The following is a 19,804-nucleotide window of genomic DNA, read 5'->3' as shown; positions in this document are numbered from 1 at the left end:
AATAGTACCCTTTTTAACACTATTCTACAATTTGCTCTAATTGGATTTTGCATTTTTATGATGATTCTTTGTCTTCCAGTCATCCTTCGACTTTTAACAAGGGCTATTAAGGGCCTTCAAATTCAAAAAGGTCTTTTTGATCTTCAAAACAAAAAAGGGGGAACTGCGGGGGCGCCTGGCGTATAGAACTCATGCCAAGGGAATGTGCCTAGCGGATAACAGTCCATGCCAGAGGTTGGAAACTTCCTCTGGAAGATGTTGGCAAGGACTCGTCGTAAGCTGGGCTCTGCTAAGGCCTTCCTTGGAAGACGCTGGCAAGGACTCGTCGCAAGTTGAGTAAAGCCGGAGCCCCTTCTTTAAAATATTGACTTTTTCCCTTTCTTGTTTTTCTAATGGAAGCTCACCTTGCTACAGTGAGTGATTATGCTCAATAAAGCTTCTCAGTTGAGGGATGGTAGGAACACAAACAATTCAAATCATTTCCAACAAAATAAGTTCAATTGATTACACTAAACACTAATTTTCCTATGGGGAACGCTGAACATTCTGAAGCAACATGTTTTGTTAGCTTTAGGTAAAGGTTAAATCTTAAAGAAAAATGTGCGTCAGCATATTCTGTAGGTTTCGGGTCAAGAAGAGCCCATTACGGAAAAATGTTAAGTGTCAGGTGGCACCAGTTGGCTGATTTTACAACCTAACTTCTGTTATCTATTGAAACTTTTAAAGAAGTGGGAGCAAGGGTATATAAGCTGTAAAGGAGTTCAATAAAGTTGTCAGCATTCCAACACTGACCCGAGTCCGTGTGGTTTGCTGTCCATCGCCGACGCTGCGCCGCCTAATCTATTGGGGGCTTTTACATTTCAGGCCATTAGGGACCCTTGGACTCTGCTGCTAGGGCTGGTCCCCGGCAGTTTGGCGCCCGAACAGGGACCTTATTGGTAAGTGTCTTACTCTTTTCTTTTGTTCTTTTCTTTTCTTTTCAGGCGGTTGGCAGCTAGGATACTGCCCGGGGAGCCGCGGTCCCCTCAGTAACAGAGACTGAGAAAGAAAGGGCAGGGATTGGAAAGGATGGGTAATACAGAATCTAAAGAGAGAACTTTATTTCTTGATATAGCAAAGCATTTATTGAAGAAAGGAGGTGTTACTGTAAGTTCTGCACAATTACGTCACTTTTTTCAGTTTATACAGGAATGTTCACCATGGTTTCCAGACAGAGGCGCTCTTGATTTAAAAATATGGAAACAGGTCGGTCGTGATATGAAAAGTTATTATAAGTTATATGGAAATGAGAGAGTTCCTAAGGATGCTTTTGCATTATGGGGTTTATTTAGAGATTGTTTTGATACAAAACCACCTGCAGAGCAATTGGAACGAAAATTATTGTTATCTCCATCTAGTGATCAGGAGCCAGCCAATAATCAGGTTATAGCAGTTTCAGCTGAAAATAATCAAGGTGCACAGGATGAGAATCATGATACTAATGAGACTGATGATGAGGAAATTCAGGAAGGTAATGATCCCGATCAATTGTCACCCTCAGATCAGGAAGATTTGGAGGAGGCTGCTTTTAGATATCATAATGAGGATTATCCTCCTTTTGTGGCGCCTGTTACTCATAGGCAAAAATCATCTTAAAGGTATATGGAATAATACTAATTTAGCTCCGGATATCTTAGATTTGCAACAAAAAATAAAAGATTTGAGTCAAGCACATCTTGCTGTTGCTCCAGATGCCAACCTTCCCATGGATATTTTTACTAATATTAAGAAAACTATTACTGATAGTACCCTTTTTAACACTATTCTACAATTTGCTCTAATTGGATTTTGCATTTTTATGATGATTCTTTGTCTTCCAGTCATCCTTCGACTTTTAACAAGGGCTATTAAGGGCCTTCAAATTCAAAAAGGTCTTTTTGATCTTCAAAACAAAAAAGGGGGAACTGCGGGGGCGCCTGGCGTATAGAACTCATGCCAAGGGAATGTGCCTAGCGGATAACAGTCCATGCCAGAGGTTGGAAACTTCCTCTGGAAGATGTTGGCAAGGACTCGTCGTAAGCTGGGCTCTGCTAAGGCCTTCCTTGGAAGACGCTGGCAAGGACTCGTCGCAAGTTGAGTAAAGCCGGAGCCCCTTCTTTAAAATATTGACTTTTTCCCTTTCTTGTTTTTCTAATGGAAGCTCACCTTGCTACAGTGAGTGATTATGCTCAATAAAGCTTCTCAGTTGAGGGATGGTAGGAACACAAACAATTCAAATCATTTCCAACAAAATAAGTTCAATTGATTACACTAAACACTAATTTTCCTATGGGGAACGCTGAACATTCTGAAGCAACATGTTTTGTTAGCTTTAGGTAAAGGTTAAATCTTAAAGAAAAATGTGCGTCAGCATATTCTGTAGGTTTCGGGTCAAGAAGAGCCCATTACGGAAAAATGTTAAGTGTCAGGTGGCACCAGTTGGCTGATTTTACAACCTAACTTCTGTTATCTATTGAAACTTTTAAAGAAGTGGGAGCAAGGGTATATAAGCTGTAAAGGAGTTCAATAAAGTTGTCAGCATTCCAACACTGACCCGAGTCCGTGTGGTTTGCTGTCCATCGCCGACGCTGCGCCGCCTAATCTATTGGGGGCTTTTACATTTCAGGCCATTAGGGACCCTTGGACTCTGCTGCTAGGGCTGGTCCCCGGCACATTCTCAGCAAAATATTCCATGAGGAAGAGATGAAAAACAGAGAAGCAAATCAGCAAAGGGAGGAATTATCCTAAAGAAATTGTCAAATAAAGGAAGAACCAAGTCATGTCAAATAAATAAATAAATAAATAAAATAAAATAAATAAAATAAATGAACCAAATGACCGGGAATACAAATCATATCTCAATAATAACCCTGAATGTTAATGGCCTGAATTCATCAATCAAAAGACATAGACTGGCAGAATGGATTAAAAAGAAAGATCCAACAATATGTTCCTGCAAGAGACTCACCTCATAGAAAAAGATACCCATAGACTAAAGGTGAAAGGATGGGGAAAAACATACCATGCACATGGACGCAGCAAAAAAGCTGGAGTATCCATCCTTATTTCAAATAATGTGGACTTCAAGCCAAAGTTAGTCAGAAGGAATAAAGAAGGACATTTCATACTGCTTAAGGGAAGCATAAATCAGCAAGATATAACAATCATAAACATCTATGCCCCAAACAGTGGCTCATCCATGTATGTCAAACAAATCCTTCTCAATTTCAGAAACCAAATAGACCATAACACAATAATACTAGGTGATTTTAACACGCCTCTCTCACCACTGGACAGATCTTCCAGACAAAAATTGAACAAAGAAACCATAGATCTCAATAACACAATCAATAATTTAGGCTTAACGGACATTTATAGAGTATACCATCCAACCAAGAGCGAATACACTTTCTTCTCAGCAGCACATGGATCCTTCTCTAAAATAGATCATATATTATGCCACAAAGCTAATGTTAGCAAATACAAGAAGATAGAGACACTACCTTGTATTCTATCAGATCATAATGGATTGAAGTTAGAAATAAATGAAAGAGTAAAAACCAGAAACTACTCCAACACCTGGAGATTAAACAATATGCTATTATATGATGAATGGATAACAGAAGATATTAGGAAGAAATTAAAAAATTCTTAGAGGTAAATGAGGACAAAGAAACATCATATCAAAATCTCTGGGACACTATGAAAGCAGTACTTAGAGAAAAATTTATTTCATGGAGCACATTTAATAAAAAAAGTAAAACTCAACAAATAAACGACCTAACACGACAGCTCAAAGCCCTAGAAAAAGAAGAATAGACCAGCACCAAAAGTAGTAGAAGACAGGAAATAGTTAAACTCAGAGCTGAAATCAATGAAATTGAAACAAAAGAAACAATACAAAAAATTGACAAAATAAATAGTTGGTTCTTTGAAAAAATAAACAAAATTGATAAACCTTTAGCCACACTAACAAAGAGAAAGAGGGAGAAAACTCAAATTACTAAAATTCTGAATGAACAAGGAAATATCACAACAGACACGATTGAAATACAAAACATAATTAGAAACTATTTTGAAAATCTATACTCCAACAAAATAGAAAATTTCGAAGACATCAACAGGTTTCTAGAGACATATGAATTGCCTAAACTGAACGAGGAGGATATACACAATTTAAATAGACCAATTTCAAGTAACGAAATAGAAGAGGTCATCAAAAGCCTACCAACAGAGAAAAGTCCGGGACCAGATGGGTTCTCAGCCGAGTTCTACAAAACCTTTAAAGAAGAGTTCATTCCAATACTTCTCAAAGTATTCCATAAAATAGAAGAGGAGGGAACCCTCCCAAACTCATTCTATGAAGCCAATATCATCCTGATACCTAAACCAGACAGAGACTCATCAAGGAAAGAAAATTTCAGACCAATATCCTTAATGAACATCGACGCAAAAATTCTCAACAAAATTTTAGCAAATCGCATACAAAAACATATTAAAAAGATAGTGCACCATGATCAAGTGGGTTTCATCCCAGGGATGCAAGGTTGGTTCAACATCCGGAAATCAATAAATGTAATTCACCTCAATAGACTTAAAGTCAAGAATCACATGATTATTTCAATAGATGCAGAAAAAGCATTTGATAAAATACAGCACCCCTTCATGCTCAAAACACTAGAAAAAATAGGGATAGTGGGAACATTCCTTAACATTGTAAAGGCCATTTATGCTAAGCCCATGGCTAATATCATTCTAAATGGTGAAAAACTGAAAGCATTCCCCCTAAAAACTGGAACAAGGCAGGGATGCCCTCTTTCATCACTTCTATTCAATATCGTCCTTGAAACTCTAGCCAGAGCAATTAGACAGACCAAAGAAATTAAAGGGATATGAATAGGAAAAGAAGAACTCAAACTATCCCTATTTGCTGATGATATGATTATATACTTAGAGAAACCAGGAAATTCCACCAGAAAACTGTTAGAACTCATAAGTGAATTCAGTAAAGGAGCAGGATATAAGATCAATGCACATAAATCTAGTGCATTTTTATACATAAGTGATGAATCTTTGGAAAGAATAATTAGGAAAACTACCCCATTCACAATAACCTCAAAAAAATAAAATAGTTGGGAATCAATCTCACAAAAGAGGTGAAAGACCTCTACAATGAGAACTACAGAACACTAAAGAAAGAAATTAAACAAAACCTTAGAAGATGGAAAGATCTCCCATGTTCTTGTATAGGAAGAATTAATATTGTCAAAATGGCCATACTACCTAAAGTGCTATACAGATTCAATGCAATTCCAATTAAAATCCCAATGACATACCTTACAGAAATAGAACAAGCAATTATGAAATTCATCTGGAAGAATAAGAAACCCAGAATAGCTAAAGCAATCCTTAGCAGGAAGAGTGAAACACGGGGTATCGCCATACTAGATATTCAACTCTACTACAAAGCAATAGTAACAAAAACGGCATGGTATTGGTACCAAAATAGACAGGTAGATCAATGGTACAGAATAGAGGACATGGATACAAACCCAAATAAATACAATTTTCTCATACTAGACAAAGGGGCCAAAAATATGCAATGGAGAAAAGATAGCCTCTTCAACAAATGGTGCTGGGAGAATTGGAAAACCATATGCAACAGAATGAAACTAAACCCCTATCTCTCACCATGCACGAAACTAAACTCAAAATGGATTAAGGACCTTGGAATCAGACCAGAGACCCTGCAGATTATAGAAGAAAAAGTAGGTCCAGATCTTCAACATGTCAGCTTAGGACCAGACTTCCTCAACAGGACTCCCATAGCACAAGAAGTAAAAGCAAGAATCAATAACTGGGATAGATTCAAACTAAAAACCTTTCTCTCAGCAAAGGAAACTATCAGCAATGTGAAGAAAGAGCCTACAGAGTGGGAGAAAATCTTTGCCAATCATACTTCAGATAGAGCACTAATCTCCAGAATCTATAAAGAATTCAAAAAACTTTACACCAAGAATACAAATAATCCAATCGACAAATGGGCTAAGGAAATGAATAGACACTTCACAGAAGAAGATCTACAAGCAGTCAACAAACATATGGAAAAATGTTCAACATCTCTAGTAATAAGAGAAATGCAAATCAAAACCACCCTAGGATTCCATCTCACCCCAATTAGAATGGTGATTATCAAGAATATAAGCAACAACAGGTGTTGGCGAGGATGTGGGGAAAAAGGTACACTCATACATTGCTGGTGGGACTGCAAATTAGTGCAGCCACTCTGGAAAGCAGTGTGGAGATTCCTTAGAAAACTTGGAATGGACTTACCATTTGACCCAGCTATCCCACTCCTTGGCCTATACCCAAAGGACTTAAAATCAGCATACTATAGAGATACAGCTACATCAATGTTCATAGCTGCTCAATTCACAATAGCCAGATTGTGGAACCAACCTAGATGTCCTTCAATTGATGAATGGATAAAGAAACTGTGGTATATATATACAATGGAATATTACTCAGCCATAAAGAATGATAAAATTATGGCATTTGCAGGCAAATGGATGAAATTGGAGAATATCATGCTAAGTGAGATAAGCCAATCCCAAAAAACCAAAGGACGAATGATATCACTAATAAGTGGATGATGACACATACATAATGGGGGGAGGGAGGGGTTAGTGTTAGGGTTAGAGTTAGGGTTAGGGAGGGGGGCAAGAATGGAGGAAGGAAGGACTGTATAGAGGGAAAAGAGGGGTGGGAGGGGTGGGGGGAAGGGAAAAAACAACAGAATGAATCAAACAACATTACCCTACATAAATTTATGATTACACAAATGGTATGCCTTTACGCCATGTACAAACAGAAACAACATGTATCCCATTTGTTTACAATAAAAATAAATAAATAAATAGAATTTAAAACAAAACAAATATAACATTATTTGAAAGCAAGTGATATCTCATAATACTGAGCTTGATCTGGGGACTTACGCCAAATGTTGGCTGCATCAGATTGAAGCTCTCAGCTTCTTTTTTCATTTAATAAATGTACTCAAGAGAGGACATTTGTCTACTACAAACAGGAAAGCATTACATTTCATAAAAAACAATAAAATATCACTTCCAAGAAATTCAACTTCAAAATAAGACAATGAGAAGTAATAATAAATCCAATAATGAACAAAAGTATATATCTGAAAAAAATGAGAAGATTGTTTCTCAATTTAAAAGGGGGATATTTGACTTGATATCACTTATTTTTCAAAAACAAAAGTTAGCTAACTTAATATGCCCTTCTCTGATTCTCTTATTTCCCTATCTCATCCTTATTGGTATTTCCTGTGTTTCCCAAATAAACTATCTGCATTCCATTCCTTGTCTCAGGATCTGCTTCTGATATAATCTAAATCAGACAGTCACTGAATGCATGAACAAGGAGCCTATAAGTCACGTAGTCCCTATAGGATAAGTTATCTTGTCTGACCGGCCTATACTCATCCTTATCCCAAGCAAAAATATCCTTCAAATGTCATATTTAATGTACCAGTTATATTTTTTCTAATATAAATTAAAAATAAGTAAATAGACAATTCACCAAGCCATACATTTACAATTTGTGTACTTTCACATATGTAGAATACACTTCAATTAATAGTCAAAAGGATACATACATGATGGCTAAGACTGTCTTTCAGAGTCATATTCACCCCTGGTTCTGAGCTTCTGCTTCTAGTGAATTCATTCGACTTACAGATCATCTTCCCACCCCACTTAAAAAATCCAGAATTTTGCTGGATTTCTTTCTTTTCCAGGGAACAACCTTCCTAAGAAGTGAGGGTCTGCAAAAGAAGATCATTTCTCTTCTCCTGATCTCTCTGGAACAATCGTCCAGGGTATTTATTCACAGGCAAAAATCCACAGGGATGATTTGAATGGAACAGAAGAAAAGTGACAAAAATTTTAGAAACTGGAAAACAGGTAAATGAGTTGGTGACAGGCTTATGAGTCCTGAAAAGACTGAATCACAAGGGAACAGTAGGAATGGCAACCCACTGGGGTACCACTGAAAATGGGAGGGAAAGTGATGCTAAAAATAGAATTTATTAAAGCAACAGTTAGATTCCCAGCATCTCTATAATACTCTACAGTCAGGTGACATTAACCTTTGCAATAGGCTAGAAGAGCAGTTTCAAAGAGGTCTTGGAACCTAAGGACACCAGGCACAGTTGAGGACAAGGTACTGAACTGAATATAGAGGATGATATCGGGTGAGGATAAATGAAAATTTACACACTCAACCTGAGTCTCCCAACTTTCTTCCCAGAAAACTCCTATCCAAGTCTATATTTTCTGGGTAATAAACTTGAAGACACTTCTCCAGTGACTCCAGTTGGCCTCAGAAAAAAGATCTAAGACTGTGTTAGTCAGCTTTCCATCACTATAACAAATACTTGAGACAATCAGCTTATAAAGAGAAGTTTATTTTGGCACACAATTTTGGAGGGTCCAGTCCTCATTTGGAAAGAAGGGCTGGGTCCCATAATCAACTTTGAGGGCATCACCCCCAATAGTGTCACTCTGAGGACCAATCCTTTAACATACAGACTTTGGGGGCACTTAAGGCCCAAACTATAGCACTTTTATTAGGGGTCCCCCCATCAAGGACATGGACAAGGGACCAGGAACCAGGAACATCACTACCCAATTTATTATGGGAAGCTCTGGTTCCAGAACAACAATGTTCTCATGACCTGGGTTTCAATCCCCACCAGGGTCAAGTGGGGAAGTAGTTACTTGCCAAAGGAAACACTTCAAAAATCACAGTTGTCTCCCTTGTGTTTCTTGTCTTGTATCTTGAGATTCTCCAGTGTCTAATCTGCTATTGATCTACTGAATCATAGGGTTGAGGGCGGAGTTGCCTGAACAGGAAGACTCTTCTATCATTCTGGGCTATACACAAAGCAGGTAGTTTTTCAGATTATCCCTAAAATTGGTTAAGATAACACATCCAAATACAACACATGTGCATCACAAATCCACCAAGAATAAATACTGTACTCTTTTTTTAATAGGGTAAAACGTTCAGCAATTTGTTTCTAGCTTTAATGTTATCCCAATATGTCTCCAATAATTCACTGACATGACAAGTCCTTAGAGATTACATAATAGGTTGTCTATTACTGCTTGATTAAAACATCAGTAATCATTTATTCTCTCTCTGTTTCCATGAGTCAGGAATTTGACAGGGCACAGTGCAGACCACATGTCCTTGCTCCGTGATGTTGGGGGGCGTACCTGGAAGACTTGAAGGCAAAGAGTTGCAGTCATCTGAAGGATTATTCACTACCATATACAGGGCTTTGCTGGGTCTGTTGACCAGAACACACAAAATGACCTCTCTGTGTGGCCTGGGCTTCCTCAAAATATGGTAACTTGACTGAAAGTTTAAGAGACCCAAGAGAAAAGTCCAAAGAAGCCATGTTGCCTTTTTATAACCTTCTCTCAGGATCATATAGTGTGATAGCTGCTGTCAATATGGTGCTAAAAGTCCACTCATGTTCAAGAGGAGAGAAAATAGACCCCAGATTCCAAAGGAAAATTAGCAATGTCACATCCTTAGATAAGTGTGAGGAATGGGATATATGTTGATGTCATCTTTGGAAAATGCAATATCTCAGAATAAGAAGACAGTCAAATCCTCCTAAATGATGGTAGAGATTTAAGAAGTGACATATTTACCAGATGGAATAGTAACTCATACTGCTGTTGTACCATGTAGAAGATAACTGCCTCTGATAGTTTTTTCTCCCCTCCCAAACTGTTATGTTAGTAGCTGTGTATCAGGTGTCAGCCACTATCCTGATTTAATTCAATAGGAAATTACTTTTAGAACAGAAACTGCAGGCTGGGGATATATCTCAGTTGGTGGAGTGCTTGCCTCACATGCACAAGGCCCTGGGTTCACTCCCCAGCACCACAAAAAGAAAAAGAAAAAAAAAAGAAAGAAATTACTTTTAGAACAGAAAGTGCAATGGGTATCCCCACCAGAAAAACTTAAAATAATCTACCATCATTCTTCCAAACACTCCCTTCTTCTGCACCAGCTAGCCCAACAAATTAAATAGACATGTGATAGCAATCACCACTACTGTATCTGCACATCTGTCTTTTCAACCTCTGCAACTCTCCCAGAGGAGTAGTGCTGCCATGATTTGTTATTCTGGTGAGGAAGAGCTCTAGGAATTTCTGCTTCTCTTTCTTCACAGTCCTTACTTCACAGGTGAGCAAACCAGTGTGGGATTTTGTCACTTACTAAGGGCATAATTTCTAACTAGACCCTCAGGTACGTTTGGAAGTACTGTCAGAGAGGTTAAAAGTTCAACTCAGCCAATAAAGAGGCTGATTTAGGTCAAAACTCCATCATTACCTGGTCCCCATATGGTCCCATTAGACAAATGGACAATGACATTACAGGTATCCAGGAACTGGTAAGAGCTAACTTACTTCCCAGATGTTTGTGTAGTTTTCCCCCTGCAGAGTTACCTAGATAAAATGATAACAGTCCCTCTGGGGAAGAGTAGGCATAAACTCTTCCTCAGGATACCTGGCCAGGTACCTTTATTCAGTAGGCTCTGAAGCCATCAACTAGCTCAGATGTAGCACTATAATGCAGGGCTGCATTTCTACCTTGATAACATCTTTCTCCAAATCTGGAGAAATTTGTAACATAGATGAAGTAGGTCTTTGGTGATGTGCCATTTATCTGGGATTCTATCCCCAATTAACTACCTCCGAAGATCTTGGTATCTATTCCAAATACCATAAATTGAAGGTGGATCATTGTTAAAAGTTATTATTGGAAACATCACAATTCCACTGAAAATAAGAAATAAACATCAGTATTCTTTTTTTAAAATATTGTTCAGATGTTGATAGACCTTTGTTTTATTCATTTATTTATATATGGTACTGAGACTCAAATCCAGTGCCTCACACATGCTAGGCAAGCGTTCTACCACTGAGCCACAACCCCAGCCCCCAGTATTCTTAATCTACAGAGACCATTTACTAAATCATGTTTTAATGAGTCAAATATTTTTGTAACAAAGTATGACTCAGGACTTTGGTAAAGGGAATGTCTTCAGAATCTTTCCAGAAATAAGTTGGGAAAAGGGATGACATATTTGGTATCTGTCCCCTGAATTCCATTTTTTTTTTTTTTTTTTTTTTTTTTAGTACCAGGGATTGAACCCAGGAGTGTTTAACCACTGAGTCACATCCCCAGCCGTTTTTATCTTTATTTTGAGAGGATCTCACTAAGTGACCCAGACTGGCCTTGAACTTGTGATTCTCTTGCCTCAGCCTCCCAGTAGCTGGGATTACAGGTCTGTGCCACCATGCCCGGCTTGTCCTTTTTCCAAGATTGTCATGACTATTCTAGATTCTTTGATTTCCCATATATATTTTAGAATCAGCTTATCAGTTTCCACCAAAAGAGTCTGTTGAAACTTTTGTATTCATTCATTATGTTTCCCTGAAGTTCTAGAAGTTTTTGTTTTATTTGAGACTTAAAAATGCTTATTCAGAATTCCTCTATTTTCCTTCAATTATTGATCCTGTTTCTAATAACTCTTTCTGCCTTGAAGTTTATTTGCAAATATATATGGTGATTTAAATATAAATGATCCCTATTTACTTTGGATTAGTATTTGCCTGATCTTGCTCATCTCATTCCTTTTAACATTTTCCTGTGCTTATGTTTCAGGCAAGACTCAAAGAGACCTTCACTAAAGCAACTTTAAAAAGGCAGATAGAACTTCAGGTGAAGGACTGATCCTAGAAGGAAGGTCTAAGATGGCAGCAGTAGATTTTAAAGGTCCATCTGACAATCTCAATATTTTAGTTGTATTTATTCCATTTATATTTTTAAATTTTTGTGTACTTTTTAATTTTTAAAAAGTTTTTATTTAGTTGTCAGTGAATCTTTTTATTTTTAATTTTTATATGTGGTGCTGAAAATCAAACCCAAGGCCTCACACATACCAGGCAAGCACTTTACCACTGAGTTACAACTTCAGCCCATAAATTTTTATGTATTTAATTTGTTTTAAACACTTTGCTTTTTAATTTTAATTGCTACATTTTTCTGAGCTTCTTAAAAATTTGTTCTTACCTCATCTTTGTCTTGGGGGAAGGCAGACAGTATTTTTTAAATTTTATTATTCCAATGTTTTCCTCTTTATTGGTTTGGAATTTACACAGTTTCTATTCTTATGAGCAACTCTTAAAATCTTACCATTTTATTTAATAGACCCCTTTTCCTCTACCTTTTCAATTGCTTCAATACAGTCTTTGGCCTACCATAAACTGGTGTCTGGCCCTACAACTCCATTTAAACTACTTTTGCAGAAGTTTCCAGATGCTGAGTTCAATCACTCTTTCACCAATTCTGTCTCATGGAATGTCCTTGATGATTTGACATTTATCACATCACATCTCCTTCTAGTATAGAAGTACTTTTAGATATTGTAGTTCCTAGGGTTCTTGGACATTATACTTGAAGTTTGTTTTGTTTCCCATGACTGACTGTTCCTATTCATCCCCACTCTACCTTCTCTCCTTTTTGAGTCGTTCCTCCTTAACTCCTACTAAAAATAAATCTTATCCCCAAGATTCTGCTTTTATTTTACAAATTCATTTTCTCTGATCCCATCTACTCCCATGGTATCAGTTACCACCTCGATGGGGTTATCTCCCAAATTAATTCCTCTGGCCAAACCTCTTTCCATGAAGCTCAGATTCTAAATCCAATTCTTTAACTCAAATTCAGCATGCCTAAAACCAAACCTCTTTCTACTCCTATAAATTCTTTCACTCAGGTTTCTTTGATTCTTCCTCTTTCCCCATCCTACATCTCACCCCTTACTAAGACATTCCAACTTCACCTCTTACAGTATTTTTCTGGTTGCTTTCCTCAAATAGTATTCTATTAGTAGATATTTCAGAAAAATGGATTCCATGACAAAATAAATGTTGGTAAATGCTAGAAAACCATGAAAAAATTTTGTCTTCATCACAGGACTTTTCCAGAGCCCTTTTTATGTAGATATTATATTCTAGATCCAAGAGGTGATATTATGTGTTCTCACCAGTATTATTTTAGCATTTCTAAGGAATGCCTAGAAGAATCTCATGTGCCCCAAATCTGTCAGGCGTCGCTGCTGTAAGTCACTTCATTCTTCCCTACCCCCACTACCATGGCCCTAGTTTAGCTACCACCATCTCTGGTTTCCTAGCTTTGGTCTACTTTTCTCAAATACATTGTTCACAGGAGTGCAAGAGTGAGCTATTTAGAACTCAGATCTGACCATGTCACCTCACTGTTCATACCTCAGGTTAAATGCCTTCATAGGGTCTAGGAAGTACCCCATGATTTGACCCAACTCTACCTGTCTTACCTTACATCACAGATTTACATAGAAATTACTAAATTGCTTTGCTCCCCCAAATGGTCTATGTTCTTGGAGTTCTTTCTTTGTTCACGTGGTACTGTCTGGAATACTCTTCTCCTCACCCACACTGGTTAACCATTCCTTCTCCCTTTAACACTCAAGTTGAGTTGGGCACGGTGGTGCACACCTATAATCCCAGCTATTCCAGAGGTTGAGGCAGGAGGATTGCCAAGTTCGAGGGCAGCCTCAGCAATTTAGCAAGACCCTGTCTCAAAATAAAATTAAAAGGACTTCAGAGGCCCCAGGTTTGATTACCAGTACCAAAATAAATAATAAACAAATAAATAAAATAAATAAAAACAAAAACACATTCACTTAGCTCAAGTGGCATAGTTCTTAAGGTTTCCCTAACTGCTGTCCCCCCTTAGCTCCCATAACCCACTGTATAAAAGTAATTATATATTTGTGGCTTCATGAGACCAAGAGCTTCTTAAGAGCAGGGGCTATGCCATATTCAGTTTGTTTTTCTTTTTTTTAGTTATACATGACAGTAGAATGCATTCTGACATATACATACATAAATGGAGTATAACTTCTCATTCGTCTGTACGTGATGTAGAGTTACACAGGTCATGTAATCATGCATGTACATAATGTCTGATTCATTCTATCTTTCCTACTCCTATTCCCCCCTCCCCTCCCCTCGATCCCCTCCGTCTAGTCCAAAATACCTCTATTCTTTCCCCCCCCTGTTGAATTGGCATCTGTATATCAGAGAAAAAGTTGATGGGTGGGCCTCTGACTCAGTCCTTTTCTCTTCATGCCATTTTAGAGGCAAATGCATCTGCTTTAGTGGCTTTACATACCATCCCATACCCTGATGGCTCCCAACCTATGCCTCCAATTTGTGACACACATGTTCACATTTATTCCTGCTCTTTTTCCCAGATTCCCAGTCACTAACTCCTTATTCAGGTCTCAGTTCAAATATAACTTCCTCCTGTCTACTCCAACCAAATAATCCCCATGCATGCGTTCTCTGAATAAAATTGATTTACTTATTTGTTGTCCATCTTTCCTAACACACTAGCCCATGCGATTGGGTTATTTTTATTTATTGCTTTTATCTCCAGAGTCCAGGACAGTGTTTTGCATATTGTAAGCACTAATCATTTGTTGAATGAATTAATGCCTAACATAGGTCTGGCACGAAGTACTTGCTAATATCTGAGTATTACTAAGGGCCAGCAATGTGTTAAAGGCACCACAGGGATTAATTCTTTTTTATCTTAAATATTATCATCAGTTCCATTTAGCATTGAGACCCAGAGGTTTAATAGTTTGCTAGGATCCCAAAGAAAGGGATATAAGTGCTGGTAGACTGATTCTGAGCTTTCTTAGCCACTGCTCTATACTACTGCTTATATCTGTAAGCACTCAAAAAGTGTACTCAAACTGGACACGGTGGCATACACCTGCAATCCCTATAACTTGGAAGATAAGGCAGGAGGATTATAAGTTTGAGGTCAGCCTCAGCAACTTAATGGGCCCTAAGCAACTTAGTAAGACCCTGTCTCAAAATAAAAAATAAACAGGACTGGGGATGTGGCCTCAGTGGTTAAGCACCCCGGTTCAATCCTCAGTACCAAAAGTAAATAAATAAAAGTGTACTCAAACAAGAGGAGAGGAAGGGATAGCTCACTCATTGTGCTGAGAGCAGAAAGGGAGTCAATTAGAGGAGGAAATGGATCACAGACAATTTGCTTACTGATTCCATACCACCACAGGATGAGTGGCTTTTTGTTGCTGTTGTTTTGGTACTGGGGATTGAACCCAGGAGTGCTTAACTACTGAGCCACATACCCAGCCCTTTTTATTTTTTATTTTGAGACAGGGTCTTGCTAAGTTGTTCAAGTCCTGATAAATTGCTGAGGTTGGCTTTGAACTCTCAATCCTCCTGTCTCAGTCTCTCTAGCTGCTGGGATTACAGTTGTAAACCACAGGGTGAGTATTTTGTCTCTAAAGCCTGTCACTGGTTCAGAAGTTCAGTCCCTCCTTGTTCTGACAGTTTAGAGAGGGCTAGATTATCTTTACCAGGCAAGGCTACTGCTCCCTTGGCAGGGAGGAATTTCACCTTGCCATTTAATCACCCAGGAATAGGGAAAGAACAAAGGTCTGGAAGGCCCAATTTTTTAGCAGGCTCTCCAATGGTTTTCTGGCAGACCCCTGGCCAACCACTTCCTCTCTCTGGGTCTCAGCTTCTCCATCTGTAGGGGGAAACATGCTCCTAGTCCTGATGTTCTGTGACCCTATCAGGTGCAGAGCTCACAATCTCAGCTGTTCTTTTAGCTCACAATTTTTTGTACCACTGGAGAGAGGCCCCCTTTCTGACTGCTCGAGCCTGGGCAAGTACAGAGTTCTTTAAAATACAAGAAGTGAAGGAATGAACTGCCGCTGGAAAGTAGAAAATCTATGTGGACCTCACCCTCCTCCAAGAGTGACACACAGTAACAATCAAGCAAACAGTCCTTCCCTGCAATATTTATTAAGGAATTTACACATACACAGGAGAAAGGCAACCAGGCATTGTGGTTCCCACACATGAAATCTTTTAAGCAAAGTTTTCTTGTTTGAATTTTCAAGTGGGGCAAACAATGGCTGAGAGGAAAGCTGGCCAGGCTCTCTGCCTCACACACCTGGAAATGGGTGGGCAAATAAAACACCTGGATACGCGGGCATGAAAAAGTGATTGGCGGATTGGAGAAGGGAAAGGAGATAGGGAGCTGTTGATGGGATAGCAATTTTTTTAAAATATAAGAAAAACTGGCAACAGTTTTAGACTGTTGATAAATTAACTCCTCTCTGTTATACACCTCAAACTAAAAACAAACAAACAAAAAATGCCCAGAGCAGATAGGGAGAGGGTGGGAGGCGATATCCACATGTACACACACAAGCAGTGCACGGATAAAGCTCTGCATCCCCACAGTGGGGCTGGTCCTCCAGCCAGGGAAACAGATCTTGCTGATGGCAGGGAGGAGGTGGCAGGAATGTTCATCCGTATGGGACCTTCATAAAGTCTTTGGTGCTAATTGAGGCTGACTGAAGCAGCGAGTCCTGAAGCCCCAGATCCAGAAAGCAACTCAGGGCAAAGTGGAGTAATATTTTTGCTCATCCACACAGGAAGGGGCTTGCCTCACCCCAGGGCTAGGGTCAACCTGATCCAAGACCCAACAAGTCTTTAATTTGATTGCAGGACTTTTTCGTTCCCATAAAGTGTGGGAACATGATACCTCTCTTAAAGCAAAACTTTAAACACTTAGAAATAGCTTATTAACACATATAGAAGAATCTCTACACCCTCCCCTTTGCCTAATGCACAATGCCACAGACCTTTCCAAGGGTCTGAAAAGAGGTTCAACCTTGAGGGAAGGTACTGAAAGGTGTGCACATTTTCCCTGTGGTTCAAGTGCCTTCTGCCAACAATTTCTAAGGTGCTGGTGCCAGGAAAGATAGGGGCTGTGGCTGGAGAGGAAGTCAGAATGGCTAGGGGACATGAACAACATAAAGCAACAGAGAGGTCTATGTGTTTGGAAAGTGGATGGGTTGGGCAGGATGCCAAACCCCAAATGACTTATTGAGCAATTTCTAAATCAAATAGAGGTAGGAAAAGGGGATGGAGGGGAGGAGAAGTGAGGAAAGAAGAGAAAGGGGGGAGAGCAAAGGCTAAGGAAAGTGGCAGCCATACAGGTATTTTGTTTTTATTTCCACATCTGAGGACTCAGAGTCTGGTTTGCTGCCTGTCCATTTCCACCGCTCATTGACTGTCCATAGTTCATCATGCCGTTGGCTCCATAGAAGTTCATCCCAGCCATCTGCTGGGTCATCTGGAAGGGAGAGAGGAGACTTTCAGTCTAGGCTGTGGGCATGCAGCCAGTTAGTGCAAAAGGCTGTGATGTTAGGCTTTCTTGGCTTACTTTCTTTTTTTTTTTTTAATTTATTTTTATTTTAAACAAATGGGATACATGTTGTTTCAGTTTGTACATGGAGTAACAGCATACCATTTGCATATTCATACATTTACATAGAGTAATGATGTTTGATTCATTCCGTTATTTTTTTCCTTTCCCCCCACCCCTCCCACCTCTCTTTTCCCTCTATATAGTCCCTCCTTCCTCCCTTCTTGCCCCCCTCCCACCCTCCATTACGTGTCATCATCCACTTATCAGTGAGATCATTCGTCTTTTGGATTTTTTAGATTGGCTTATCTCACTTAGCATGATATTCTCCAATTTCATCCATTTGCCTGCAAATGCCTTAATTTTATTATTCTTTATGGCTGAGTAATATTCCATTGTATATATATATATACCACAGTTTCTTTATCCATTCATCAATTGAAGGGCATTTAGGTTGGTTCCATAGTCTGGTTATTGTGAATTGAGCAGCTACGAACATTGATGTGGCTGTATCTCTGTAGTATGCTGATTTTAAGTCCTTTGGGTATAGGCCGAGGAGTGGGATAGCTGGGTCAAATGGTAGGTCCATTCCAAGTTTTCTAAGGAATCTCCATACTGCTTTCTCTTGGCTTACTTTCTGTATTACTTTCTCTGATTCTTTTCAAACTCCTTCCTACAATGAGTTTTCATTCTCCTAGCTGTTTCATATCTTTCTTCAATGTCAAATGTATTTGCAGCTGAATCTATTCAATTTCTTTATTTCTAAGATAACTTTATATTTTTCTTTGATTTCTTTCCTGAGTTCAGTAAACTTTCATTTCAAAACTTCTGTTTATCTATTTTGGTTCTAAGTTTTTGAACTTCCAATTCAAGCTGTTTTGTCTTACCTGCAAATGTTTAAGGACATTCTCTTCAGGCTGGTGAACTGTTTAACAGTTTTATTCTGCTTAATGACTTTTTTTGCATTAAAAAGAGTTGATACTTTATTTAAATGAAATTATGGATTTTTTTTTGCATTTATTTTTTCCCCCACATTTTTATTGGTACATTATAGTTGTACATAATAATGAGATTTGTTGTTACATACTTATGCATGCACACAATATAACAATATAATTTGGTCAATATCACTCCCCAGCACTTCCCCACTCCCTCCCTGACTTCCACCCCCTTGGTTCCTTTCCTCTACTGATTTCCCTTTGATTTTCACGAGATCTACCCCTACCATTTTTTTTTTTTTTTCCTTTTTCCTTTCTAGCTTCCACATGAGAGGAAAACATATGTCCCTTGAGCTTCTGAGTTTGACTTATTTTGCTTAATGTAATGGTCTCTAGTTCCATCCCTTTTCCTGCAAAAGACATAATTTCATTTTTCTTTATGGCTGAATAAAATTTAATTGTTTATATATACCACATTTTCTTTACTCATTCAGCTAATGATAGACACTAGGCTGGTTTCATAGCTTGGCTACTGTGAGTTGTGCTGCTGAAAACATGAGCATGCACATATCACTGTAGTATGATGACTTTAATTCTTTAGGATAAATACTGAGGAGTGGTGGGTCATATGGTGGTTCCTCAAAAGGCCTAGTCTTTTGAGGAACCTCCATACTGATTTCCATAGTGGTTGTACTAATTTATAATTCCACCAACAGTGTAAAAAAGTTTTTCTTTTTCTCCACATCCTCTCCAGTATTTATTTGTATTCTTTTTTTCTTTTTGTAACTTTGTTTTATTTTTATGTGGTGCTGAGGATTGAACCCAGTGCCTCACATGTGCTAGGAAAGTGCTCTACCACTAACTCATAACCCCAGCCCTATTATTTGTATTCTTGACGACTGCCATTCTAACTGGTGTGAAATGAAATCTCAGTGTAGTTTTGATTTGCATTTCCCTAATTTCTAAAGAAGATGCTGAACACTTTTTCATATATTTGTTGGTCATTTGTATTCTTCTTTTGAGAAGTGTGTGTTTAATTCATTTGCCCATTTATTATTTGGGTTTATTTGATTTTTCTGGTGTAAAGTTTTTTGAGTTCTTTATATATTCTAGATATTAATCATCTGTCAGAAAAGTAGCTAGCAAAAATTTTCTCCCATTCTGTAGGTTCTCTCTTCATATTCCTAATTGTTTCCTTTGCTGTGCAGAAGCTTTTTAATTTGATGCTATCTCATTTATTAACTCTTGGCATTATTTCCTGAGTTTTAGGAATCCTACCGAGAAAGTCATTGCCTATACTTACATTTAACTCTATGTTTCTTTTTTGCCCCTACGAGTTGCTTCTGATCTAATTCCTAAGTTTGAGGCATTTTGAGTTGATTTGGTGCAGGGTGAGAGATGAAGGTCTAGTTTCATTCTTCTATAATATA

General features: G+C 38.4%; 1 protein-coding gene across 2 annotated transcripts in view; it reads right to left on the bottom strand.

Moving 5' to 3' along the window:
• Positions 1-16,002: 16,002 nt before the first annotated feature.
• SMAP2 (small ArfGAP2) overlaps positions 16,003-19,804 on the bottom strand; it is a 43,874-nt gene continuing 40,072 nt past the window's right edge. For both annotated transcript variants that reach the window (XM_079131203.1, XM_079131202.1), the window contains one exon: positions 16,003-17,364. In XM_079131203.1, the coding sequence (XP_078987329.1) occupies positions 17,239-17,364 (126 nt within the window). In that variant the 3' untranslated portion in view covers positions 16,003-17,238. The remainder of the gene's footprint in view (positions 17,365-19,804) is intronic.

The sequence above is a fragment of the Sciurus vulgaris genome (assembly GCF_902686455.1).
Source record: "Sciurus vulgaris genome assembly, chromosome: 1".
Taxonomy (NCBI): Eukaryota; Metazoa; Chordata; class Mammalia; order Rodentia; family Sciuridae; genus Sciurus; species Sciurus vulgaris.
Note: the sequence above shows the minus strand (reverse complement) of the source record. Positions and strands in the feature narration are given on the sequence as shown.